This window comes from Aphidius gifuensis, linkage group LG6, assembly GCF_014905175.1.
Source record: "Aphidius gifuensis isolate YNYX2018 linkage group LG6, ASM1490517v1, whole genome shotgun sequence".
Classification (NCBI taxonomy): Eukaryota; Metazoa; Arthropoda; class Insecta; order Hymenoptera; family Braconidae; genus Aphidius; species Aphidius gifuensis.
Window position 1 is genome coordinate 3054741 of NC_057793.1, and position 12793 is coordinate 3067533.

A 12793-nucleotide genomic window follows, 5' to 3' on the forward strand; every position below is an offset into this window, starting at 1 on the left:
AAGTTGATCCAGTAACCGACACAAATCAACAATCATTCATTTATACAACGACAAGTGAAAAGCTAAGGCTTCTTCTGAGGTACAGCCGATCGACCAGACGCACATTTTTCAAGTTTCTAATTTATTTAATTAAGAACGAATGCAAAGCTAAAAAATTCTGAAAATTTGCTCGTATATAAATCAAAACCTCTTAAAAAATATTATCCACCATATGAATTTCCAATCGAAACGTTTGTTGTTGAATAAAAAAATACAAAAGGTCAATCTCATACAGTACAGTTATCAGTACATCAAATTAAAAAAAAATCTTGTTAATATATATGGCATTGAACTTGTCGTCGTATAAAAAAAATTAAAGGTATAAAACAAAATTTAAAAAAAAAGAAAGAATAAAGAAAAAAGCACATTGACATTTTGTTTTTGAGGTAAAAAATTATGGTCAACGAACGAATGATTAAAAAAAGATGTTGGGACAAGTTGACGGGTGTGGTTTTAATGATCCTCTGGTTTTTTGTAATTAGCAATCGTACACTTACAACGACCTCAACTCTTCACTCTTCTCATTTATTGCATAAAGCCTCAAGCTTATCCCAAATCCTCCCTCCTCTTCCTTCTATCACTCACTTGCTTGTTATATCGCATCAGCAATTATTTTTTTGTTTTTTTTTTTCGCTTTTTTTTTTTCCTTTTAATCTAAGTCTACAAAATTTATACGAGGAATTTTATTTTAATTAATTTTAAATTAAATATCTGTCACATACATTTAAAATATTTTTAGTTTATTTATTCTGAATAGTTTTATAACTATATTTTAATTTATTTTCAGAGAGAATTGAGTGCTTGAATACTTGTCAAGACACTTTACTGTCTCAACAACTTGACATGCCAAAAAAATAAAAATATAAAAAAAGAAAAAGCATCAAGGCCTGATTGTAATTTCACACACGAGAAAACTTATATTTTCCTGTAGCATCTTCCGTTTTCCTTCAAGCCTCCTCTAGATCCTCATTGTGCTTTTTTTTATTTTTTTATTCCATCTTTTCTAGTCATTAACTTACTCAGCCAACAACCACATTATTAATTCAATTATTTTTCTCTTTTATTCCAAACTTTGTTACAAATAATAATCAATGAAAAAAAGAAAAAAATAATAATTAAAATAATTGGAAGTAAATTGTTTGAAATAAAAAAAAAGTTTAAATTGAAAAAAATAATCACTATGTAATTTTTTAATTTAAAATATTTAAAATATTTTTTTCTTGATCGATTTTAATTTTTGATTGAAAGTTTAGACATTTTTATTTCAATTATTAATATATTTTTTAGTTTACTCGTGTCAAAATATTCAAGAGTATTACGTTATATGTATTTATTTATTTATGTTATTTTATTATGCATCGCAAAGACTTTTTTTTTCATTTTTACAACTAGCCTTCATGCTATCTGCTAGACTGTTATTCTTAGATATTAAACATTTCAAGTTGAACGACACCACGAAGCTGAATCTCTCAAGGGATACAGAGGTAGAAAATATTACGATCCAAAGGTGGAAAAATAAAGTGGAATAAACGAAAAAAAAAAAAATAAAAAAACAAGAGAAATAGAAGAAGCGAGTCTTATCAAAAATTAAAATTTCATTTGTTCCAACGCGTTGTAGTTTTATTTAAAAAAAAAAAATAATAATATAAAGCAAATAGGATTAAAATAATGAAAATATAAATTCTGGTTTATCTGAGAGGATATATATATTTATTTTTTTTTTTTAAACATTTGCAGAATTGCAATACCAATAATTCGGTGAATCATTAAGTAAAGAAATTTTAAAAATTTAAAAACAAGATTTATATAGTTAAATAGGATAAATAGTAAAAAAAAATTGTTCAACTTTTCTAAATAGCTTGAATCATTTTTCTTTTTTTTCAATCATTTAAAGTTTGACGAAATGAAAATTATTAGAAAAGTTTTAGCATCCAGTTGGTTTTTTTATTTGCAAATTCGTCAACACTTTTATGATGTTTTAAAAAATTATTATCACTATGATCATAATAAATACACATGAAGCTCATAAAATTTTATTTCATTATTTTTATATTTCAGGTTCAACATGTGTTAATTATTTATTAAAATAAATAACCAAGAAACATGATGCAAAAAAAAACTTGAAAACACTTTGAAATAAATGAGTACAAGAAAAAAAATATTCTAAAAATTTTTTTCTCTTGTTTTTGTATATTTAAAGTTCAAAGTTGATTATTCTCAGTGTTGATATTATTAAAAAATCCAAGTGTAAAAAAAAATTTAGAAAATCAGATGTATAAAAAAAAATATAAACGAAGCAAAAGTAAGCAGAGCAAGAAAAAAAAATAGAATAAGAAATATAACTCGTCCCCAAAGTGCAGTAACACCAGCAAAAGACGCGAGTATTTTCTAAAAAAAAAATAAAAAAGGAGGAAAAGGTTTGGCCCACGTGAAAACCTTATGAGCCGTGCAAAATGTATGCCCTCTTTCACCTTGAAACTCAATTCGACTTTTAACTAAATCGAGCGTACCAAAAGAAAACCGCTGTCTCAACTTTTCCTACCTTTCAAATTCAATGTTTATTTTATACGATTTTATACTACAGTCTATAACATTCATTTACATATATGTATAATAATTTACATAAAAAAGTTTTAATGATTTCATATATAATAATATATATTACCAATTTTTCAATAATAAATTTCATTGTAAAATATAAAATTTAAATTTCAAATATAAATGTTTTTTTGTTATTAAAAAAATACATAAATATTGCATCAGGTTAATACAGGTCATTTAAATGACACCAAATTTTAATTGCCAGTTTTATATTTTTAAAACACACAACTGCAGTGTTGAAATAAAACAAAAAGCATTTTTATACAACCGTAAAATAACCATCAAGATATTACATCAAAATTAAAATTTTAATTTTCATATTTTGATATTATTATTTTCATTAAATTATTGTTGCGTCACATTATATTAATTTTTTTTAATTATTTAATTTTTTTATGCATCATAGAGTGTGTTATAAATTTTTTTATAATCACTAACACGAAAAATATAAATTAAATTCAAATGAAATTCTGGCTTCAACTTTTTTTTCATCTTTTATGATCTTTTATTTTTTTTTATTTTTTTTTTTGACTTTCGTGCACTTGGGTGAATAACGAATATGCAATATCTGGTAAATTTTCTCGTAAGTCAGCGTACGAGTATTTTTGTGCCTGTGGGAATTCTCATACCCCCCAGAGAAAAACCAGCGAAAGAAAGATGGAAAAGTGGCGAGAAAAGAGGAAAGATAATAAAAAAAAAAAAAATAACCACAGATGCATCCTGGAGATGTGTAATATGTAATAACTCTCCATTTGCGTTCGTATATAATTTTATAATGAGAAAACCTTCATCTAGAAAAATAAAATTATATCAAAAAAAAAAATTAAAAAAAAATTAAGCCAAATGAAATTTAAGATTAAAATTACAGGAAAATTTTAAAATCAAATTTCCTTTTTTTTTTTTCACAAATTAAGGGATTATTGGAAAACGTTTAAATCGCCTAAAAGTATCAAAAAAAAATTTGTTTGAGTCTATTAAAAAAATTCATGATCAATCAATCTTGCTTCAGGCAATTTCGAAGCTAAATAAATAAAAAAAAAAAATCATCCCTCAACGACGAAAGACCATGAAGAATTACATTTAATCTACGAAAATTGTGGAATGAATTTGAATCAACAAAAGATAAACTAAAGGAAAAAAAAAAAAATAAAACATTGATCAGAACAAAGTATATAACATTACAGTACTATAACATTAAAGTCTCGTGGTTAAATTAAGGTGATTCATTTGGGTAAGGTGTAGAGGTTGAACTGTCGTTTTACATTAAAGCGCCATTCATTTTCTCGTAGTTTTCAAATTTTCACAGCATCCGGCAATACCTTTTGCCGGTACAGATGAGACACAAACAGACTTCAAACTCACTGTGTACTCTATACATATATATAGCCCTCAATTAGATGATGTGGTTACGTAGTTACTTCAACGTCAGAGGGGTATGCACAAACCTTCTCCTCGTATACTATCGTTCAACCCCAGCCAAAACAAAGCTTACAAACGATATTACCTTGCCACAAATTACACACGTCCGAGTGATACTCTTTTTATATTTTTCACCACCAAAAAACATATGCAAATTTTTTTTTTTAATAAAAAAAAATTCAGTAATTAAATTTTCTCTTGTAAAATAAAAATTTTAATTATTTTTTCATTCAGAATTTTTTCATACATTTGATATTTTTTATTATTATATTAGATGACCTTGAACGTTAAAATCAATATGAGCTATTTAGCATAAAAAATATATTTTTTTTAAATGACATTAGCACTTTGTTTTAATTAAGGGATTACCACCACCAATCAAAAACGCAGATAGAGCCTTGAAATTTTTTGAGCAGATTAATGAAATAATAATACATACGCTCAAATTTTTTGATAATTTTCTTGTAGCTAATTACTTAGTAATTAATTACTAAAGTAGGCTACTTTTTTGAAGGTTATACATAGGTTCTTATGGAGAGTCTGGTTTAGTTTTTAGAAACCTGGTTAGCCATTTTATGGAAAACGCAGATAGCTTTTTCAAAAACTACAGATAGATAGAGGAAACAATAAGGAAAGTTTTGATATAAAAATTAATAGGGCTTTGAGACCTTTTTATTTTACAATAAATAAAAATAAATTTTTGTCTTTGTCTAAATACTCAAGTTGAAGTGAGAAACAAGATTTTCTCCTTCTTTTTTATCTCGTTCGCACTCATAGAAATATTATGTTTCTAAATTTCATACGCAAGAGGTCTCTAGATATGCGGTGGTAATCCCTTAAAAGAAAAAAAAAAAAAAACGCGATAATTTTAATCGTATTCGTATATTAATTGTAGATATATGTTTGAGTATATAGATGTAATATTTTATTAATTTTTTGATTGGACGTTGAAGCAATGGAGAAAGGCGAATAAATAAAAATAAATTGTGGTATTTAGGTCGTAGTCTATCAAAGAGCTCAGTGTAACTTGGATTACTGAAACATGTGCACTGTTAACAAGTGAATCTATACTTTTTCATTCCGCTCACATTGATATAATAAATTGAGACCGACCTTGACAAATGATAAGGTGTTATCAATTGATAAGACAATTCTCATTATCAATTTGTATTTATAAATTTCAATTCAACTCAGTTATTTTTTGCATTTTAAACAACGATGGAAAGTTTTAATTTAAAAGAAACTCTTGAAAAATATCTGCCTGAGCCAGAACTTTCAAAAGTAACATCACTCTTGTATGGATCCAATTGTCAGTAAGTTAAAATTACTAAAAATAGATCATTTATTTTTCTACGTCAAACATCAATTGGTAATTAAAAAATATTTACACATGTCAATGTAAATTAAATTATTATTTTTAGAGACATTACAAAAGATTTAAAATTTTACAAAAAAGATGAAGATAGTAATTTGGAATTTAAAGCATACAGTCTTGTTGATACAGCTGTTGAAGAATCAACAAATCAACGTAAAATTGTACGAATTGGTTTGATACAAAATTCAATTGTTCTACCAACAAATTCACCAATTAATGATCAAAGAAATGCTCTACATAATCATATTGAAAATATTATTAATTCAGCACGAGATTGTGGAATAAATATTTTATGTCTTCAAGAAGCCTGGAGTAAGTTATTGAATTTTTAAATCATTTATATTTTAAATTAATTTATTAATTTAAATAGCAATGCCATTTGCATTTTGTACTCGTGAAAAATATCCATGGATGGAATTTGCTGAGGACGCTGAGACTGGACCAAGTACATTATTTTTATCAAAAATTGCTAGAGCTCATAAAATGATAATAATATCACCAATATTAGAACGTGATTCAGTTCATGGTGATACTGTTTGGAATACTTGTGTTGTGATTGATGTTGATGGCAAAGTATTGGGTAAACATAGAAAAAATCATATTCCAAGAGTTGGAGATTTTAATGAATCAACTTATTATTTTGAGGGTGATACTGGTCATCCAGTATTTGATACTTGTTATGGTAAAATTGCAATAAATATTTGTTATGGACGACATCATCCACTCAACTGGACAATGTTTGGCATCAATGGAGCTGAGGTACTTGAAATATTTCATTTAAAAATTTTTTTCAATTGAATTTTAATTAATGATTTATCAATATAATTTTTGTTTTGTTTTTTTAAGATTGTTTTTAATCCGTCTGCTACTGTTGGATCATTGTCGGAACCTTTGTGGCCAATTGAAGCTCGTTGTGCAGCAATTGCAAATAGTTATTATACTTGTGCTATAAATCGTGTTGGAACTGAAATATTTCCAAATGAATTTACATCGGGAAATAAAAAACCAGCTCATAAAGATTTTGGACATTTTTATGGTTCAAGTTATGTTACTGCACCTGATGGCACTCGCACACCAGGACTATCACGAGACAAAGATGGTATTATGGTGGTTGAATTAGATCTCAATGCTTGCAGGCAAGCCAAGGACAATTGGGGATTTCGTGTAAGATTTTAATTTTTTTTTTTTTTTTATTTCAAATTTATTTGTGTTATAATGATGATAATAAATTGTATTTATATTTTATGGATTTTTTCTTTTTTTTTTCTAGATGACCCAACGACTTGACATGTATGCAAATAAATTTCAGGAAGCTATTAAAGCCGACTTTGAGCCACAAATTATCAAGAAAAAATAATTAACAATATTGTCTGTTAATTTCAATTAAAAATCAAATTTATATTTTGTTTTTTTTTTTTTGCTACGAAATAAAAATTTTATTCATTAAATTAATCAAGTTTTGTTTATTAATTTTTATTTTGTTATTTATTTACTATTATTTTTAATTTTAAAATGAATTTTAAATAGTTTGAAATTTTTTTTTTTTATCAATTCTAAATGTATATCAAAACAAGTTTTTTTAAAACGCCCAAAAAGAAATGTAAAATAATAATAAATATGTTGTCTAATTTTCTTATTATTTTAAAATAAATACTTATCGTAAAGAATAACATGTTATTTTTAATTTTGTAAACAATTAACACTCTACCTAGAAATAATTTCATCCTAATCTGTCAATAGTTTGATAAAAAAATAACGTTAATTAAAAACCTAAAGACGAATGAATGGAATAATAAAGAAAATACAATAATATATTTTTTAACTTTCTAATTTTAAATCAATTTATTTATTGTAAAATATTACTTTTTGTAAATAATAACATGTTATTTTAAATTTAGTAAACAATTAACACTCATACAAATAAATTTTTGAAAAAAACAAGATCAGTCCATGTCAATGTGAACATATAAAAAGAAGAATTAGAAAACACTATCGACACTTGAAATATTTCCGAGGAAGACTACATCGTTCACCAAATTACTACGACAATAATTTTTTTTTCAACTCACTCTTCTTGTAATTTTAATTATCGCATAAATTAAAAGTGGTAAGTTATTCAATTAAGTTAATAATTACGTAATTTTATTTTGAATTAAAAAAATAATAAACTATATTATATTTCTACAGCAAATTTTATTTATTGATTTTTTTTTTTTTTTTCCAGGACATATTTTAAATTAAAGAGCAAAGTGAAATTAATTATTAAAAATGTTTTTATTGCCGTCAATGCTGGTATTGTTATCTATTGTAATAAAGTCCGAATTAGTTGATGCTAGAAATACTAGAATAATCCCACCAAGTGGTAAGCTTGTACAAACATATTGATTATACTGTCTAATTATCTAAAAATTTGGAAATATAATATTAATTATGTTATATATTTAGAAATTATGCAAATAGAAATTAATAAATTTTCGCACGTTTTTCTTTATAGTAATGAAAATAATGGAATCTCCGGAATCTAAGCCTATTATTGAAGTACTCTGTTTTATTGACTATGATACATACAAGTATGCCCTTTTTTTTTTATAATACAATACTATAATTGAAGTATTTTATAATAATGATAGATTAGAAAATATTAATTTTTTATTAACATTTTATTTAGGCTACACGCTGGTGAGAAAACTGGTGGAGAAGCCGATAAAGAAGTTGAAGATTACTTTTTACCATTTTGGAAAAATGTTGATCATTATCTATCACTTCTCAATATTCGTATAAGCCTCAAAGGAATAATAATTGCACATGTAAGTAATTTTTATAATTTACTAATATTTAATATTCGAATAAAAAAAATTAAATTCACATTTTATAATATTATTTTCTAGACAAGAGAAGAAGAAAATGTTTTTTTAAATAGTCAAAAGAATCGATTATTTGCGGATGCATTTAATTCAACTGCCACACTAAGCTCTCTTGGTAAATATATTTATTCCAACAAGAATCTTCCTACTCATGATTTAGCAATCGTTGTAACCCAGTGAGTGAAATATAATTTTTTATTTACATTATTTACTTAAAGATTTTCTTTAATTATCATATAAAGACTAATTAATTTGTATTTTCAATAAATTCAGATCTGTCTTATGCAATGAGAAAGAATTAAAAAAAGATAAAACGAGAAAATTAAAAAAGAGTTTTAAAAAAAATTCATGTCAAGATGCAAGTGATGGTGAGACTTACTTGATCATTATCAAGTTAAATTTAATTCATGAAAGCTAAAAAACACGCATCTAAACTAATTTAATAATAATTTTTTTTTTGTATTTTTTAGTTGCAAATACTCTAAAATGGATTTGCATTGGATCAGATGATAAAGAAGCCACGTCAACTTCAGTTGCCATAATTAGAGATCAAAATAAAATGTATAAAGGAGTCAGAAACGCAGTCTTTGCAATTGGTCGATCGTGAGTATTACTTAAAAATTGAATTTTATTATACTATTGGAAAAAATAAAACAAATGTTGGACGACGAAAAAATTATCCTCATAAAATCAACTTTTCAAACAGATTGGGTATTTCAATGGATGGTGCTAAAGATGACGATGATGCTAAAAAATGCAAATCTGAAGATGGATATTTTATGTCTGGCAATACTAATTTTCATTTACCTTATAAATTTAAATGGTCTAATTGCAGCGTTCAAAGCTTTAATAATAAACACAGTCTAATCTATCAAACCATGTGGTATTGTCTTTTTGAAACAACAAATGAAAAAGTAATTGATTTTTCAAAAGCTCCATTTCCAGGAGAGATTTTATCATTGGATAATTATTGTAAAAAATTGACGGATTACAAAGCTTGTAGCGTAAGTTTTATCTTGAATTTTTTATTTTATAAATAGACATAGACTATTGTCATAACAACTATCAAACAATTAAATATAAATTTTAAACTGTTTCAGTATGATGATGTTTGTACATCATTGACGTGCTCATCTGGAGAAGATTGTGGACGAACAATTAAGGGGCCAGCTATCGAAGGCTCATGGTGTGGAAGCAACGAGACATCAACCATGGTAAATAGTACTTACTAAACATCACATACGCATATTTCTAATTTCAATATTTTTTTTATTTAATTTTAGCGATGTGAATATGGAAAATGCGTTCCATTCTCTTCTAATAAATTGAAAGAGAACAATGCACTAGAGAACATGTTTCAATATTTCACATCGTTCGGCTATCGAAGGTATATGGCAAGAGAAGCTCATAACAAAATGATGTACGCGAAATAAATTACATATATTAATAAAATTAAAAAAATGTATTCTAAATTGCAACATAAAAAAAAATTATCATAAACAATTAATTTGTCAGATAACTCATGGTTATAAAAAAATAAAAGTATTTCAATTTTAACAATAAATATAAATATGAATATTTTGTTATTCATTTACTATTATTTTTAGGTTTAAAATGAATTTTAAATGTTTTAAAAATTATTTTTTTTTTCATTCTATAAATGTATATCAAAACAAGTTCTTTTAAAACGGCCAAAAACAAATATTTGTATAATAGTTTTCTAATTTTCTGTTTATCTAAATGTTTTTTTTTTTTTAAATATACTGATTAAAATAAAGATTTATCGGAACAAATAAAATGTTATTTTCAATTTTTTAAACAGCTAAACACTCTACACAGAAATAATTTCATGCTTATCTGTCAATAGTTTGATAAAAAATACTTTTAAATAGAAACCTAAAGACGAATAAATGAAGTGATAAAGAAAATACCATAATATGCTTTTTAACTTTCTAGTTCTAAATCAATTTATTTACGTAGATATATATATTTTTGTAAATAATAACATATTATTTCCAAGTTTGTAGATACAGATAACACTCATACAAATAAATTGAAAAAAAAAAAAAACAAGTTTAAACAAGGGGTCCATATCAATGTGACCATATAAAAAGAAGAATCAGAAAAAACTATATCGTCACTTGAAATATTTCCGAGGAAGACTACACCGTAATAAAATAAAAAAAATAATAATCTGTATACCGGATTTTATTTATTAATTTTGTTTTTTTTCCAGCGCATATGTCAAATTAAACAGCAAAGTGGAATTAATTATTAAAAATGTTTTTATTGACGTCAATGCTGGTATTGTTATCTATTGTAATAGGGTCTGAATTAGTTAATGCTGGAGCCATCCCACCAACTGGTAAGCTTGGAGAACCATATACATTATTGTCGAATTATTTAAAATATATACTTGTTAGATATATAATATTATTCATGTAATGTTTGATAATTATTAATAAATACCCACATATTTTTCTTTATAGTAATAAAATCAATTGAATCTCAAGAACCAACGCCCACTATTGAAGTACTCTGTTTTATTGACTATAATACATATAAGTATGTCTTTTTTTTTTTTGTTTTATAATTTAATACTATAATTGAATTACGTATTTTAAAATACTGATGGATTAGAAATTAGTAATTTTTAATAAACTTTTTATTTAGCTACTATGCTGGTGGAAAAACTGGTAGAAAAGCCGATGCAAAAGTTGAAATTTACTTTTTATCATTTTGGAAAAATGTTGATCATTATTTTTCACTTCTCAATGTTCGTATAAGGCTCAAAGGATTAATAATTGCACATGTAAGTAAATTTTATAATTTACTGATATTTAAAAATTGAAATCACATTTTATAATATTATTTTCTAGACAAAAGAAGAAGAAAATGTTTTTTTAAAGAGTCACAAACATGAAACACTTAAGGGTTCTTATGATTCACCTGCCGCACTACGCAGTCTTGGTAAATATATTTATTCCAACAAGACTCTTCCTGCTCATGATTTAGCAATCCTTATAACCAAGTGAGTGAAATATAATTTTTTATTTACATTATTTAAGGTTTTCTTTAATTATCATATATAAAGACTAATTAATTTGTATTTTCAATAAATTTAGATCTACGTTATGCAAAGAGATAAAATTAAAAGAAGATAATACAACCGAATCAACAGAGATTTTAAGAGAATTTTCATGTCTACATACAAGTGATGGTGAGATTTACTTGATCATTATAATTTATCAAGTTAAATTTAATTTTTTAAAGCTAAAAAGCACACATCTAAACTAATTTAATTATTTTTTTTTGGTATTTTTCAGTTGCAATACCTCTAAGAGGAATGTGTACTCAATCAGATGATGACAAAACTGTGTCAACTTCAGTCATAATTAAAGTTGCAGATATATATGTAGGAGTCAGAGACACAGTCTTTGCAATTGGTCAATCGTGAGTATTACTTATAAATTGAATTTTATTACTATTGAAAAAAATAACACAAATGTTGTACGACCAAAAAATTATCCTCATAAAATCAACTGACTAAACTTTTGTTTTAAACAGACTGGGTATTCCAAAAGATGGTGACAAAGATGCTGAAGAATGCAAATCTGAAGATGGATATTTTATGGCTGGCGAGATTTATCTTAATCGTCCTCATAAATTTGGATGGTCTGATTGCAGCGTTCAAGCCTTTAAAAACAGTCTAAACAAATCTTCAACAGAATCCATATCGACTTGTCTTTTTAACAAATCAAATAAAAAAGAAATTGATTTTTCAAAAGCTCCATTCCCAGGAGAGATTTTATCGTTGGATAATTATTGTATAAATTTAACCGGGAATGTACACAAAGCATGTAATGTAAGTTGTTACTTGAATTATTTCTTTTTTAAATAGACATACGGACAATTGAAAATATTAATTTCAAACTGTTTCAGTATGATGATGTTTGTACATCATTGACGTGCGCATATGACGAAGATTGTGAAGACACACTTAAAGTTCCAGCTATCGAAGGTTCATGGTGTGGAGGCAACGAGACATCAACCATGGTAAATAGTACTTGCTAGTAACAACACATGCATTTTTATAATTTTAATAATTTTTTAATTTTATTTCAGCAATGTTTTTATGGAAAATGCGTTGTTTCTTCTGCTCATAGACCCAATAAGTACGCTGAAGCAGAGTACATAGTTTAATTTTACTAATCCGTCAGCTATCAAAGGTTTATATAGTGTAACGAAAACATTGTAAGTTAAATATTTTTATAAACTGATATTGATCTATTTTAATAAAATCTTATATTATTTCAGAGATGTGCATATGGAAAATGCGTTTTTTCTTCATTTCAATAGTACATATACGCAAAATAAATTATATTAATAAAATTTTAAAAAATTTATTTTAAATTTCAATAAATTTTTTTTAAATATATTAGATAAAATAAATAATTATCGTAAAGAATAACATGTTATTTTTATTTTTGTAATT

At 25.4% G+C, this 12793-nt stretch overlaps 3 protein-coding genes across 3 annotated transcripts; all 3 read left to right on the plus strand.

Annotated features, from left to right (window-relative positions):
- The first annotated feature begins 5060 nt into the window (after positions 1–5060).
- Positions 5061–7241, plus strand: LOC122858871 (beta-ureidopropionase). Its single transcript, XM_044162083.1, has 5 exons — positions 5061–5372; positions 5481–5746; positions 5805–6193; positions 6281–6598; positions 6705–7241. The coding sequence occupies exons 1-5, from the start codon at positions 5278–5280 to the stop codon at positions 6789–6791; spliced, it is 1155 nt and encodes a 384-aa protein (XP_044018018.1). The 5' UTR covers positions 5061–5277; the 3' UTR covers positions 6792–7241.
- A 480-nt stretch (positions 7242–7721) lies between these two features.
- Positions 7722–9731, plus strand: LOC122859683 (A disintegrin and metalloproteinase with thrombospondin motifs adt-2-like). The gene is made up of 9 exons (XM_044163369.1): positions 7722–7796; positions 7929–8004; positions 8103–8241; positions 8323–8474; positions 8572–8666; positions 8769–8901; positions 9005–9302; positions 9399–9512; positions 9582–9731. The coding sequence occupies exons 2-9, from the start codon at positions 7931–7933 to the stop codon at positions 9729–9731; spliced, it is 1155 nt and encodes a 384-aa protein (XP_044019304.1). The 5' UTR covers positions 7722–7796; positions 7929–7930.
- An 830-nt stretch (positions 9732–10561) lies between these two features.
- On the plus strand, positions 10562–12716 carry LOC122858870 (metalloprotease mig-17-like). The gene is made up of 10 exons (XM_044162082.1): positions 10562–10663; positions 10788–10863; positions 10972–11110; positions 11178–11329; positions 11424–11518; positions 11625–11751; positions 11866–12163; positions 12241–12354; positions 12424–12552; positions 12616–12716. The coding sequence occupies exons 1-9, from the start codon at positions 10579–10581 to the stop codon at positions 12499–12501; spliced, it is 1164 nt and encodes a 387-aa protein (XP_044018017.1). The 5' UTR covers positions 10562–10578; the 3' UTR covers positions 12502–12552; positions 12616–12716.
- The last annotated feature ends 77 nt before the right edge of the window (positions 12717–12793 follow it).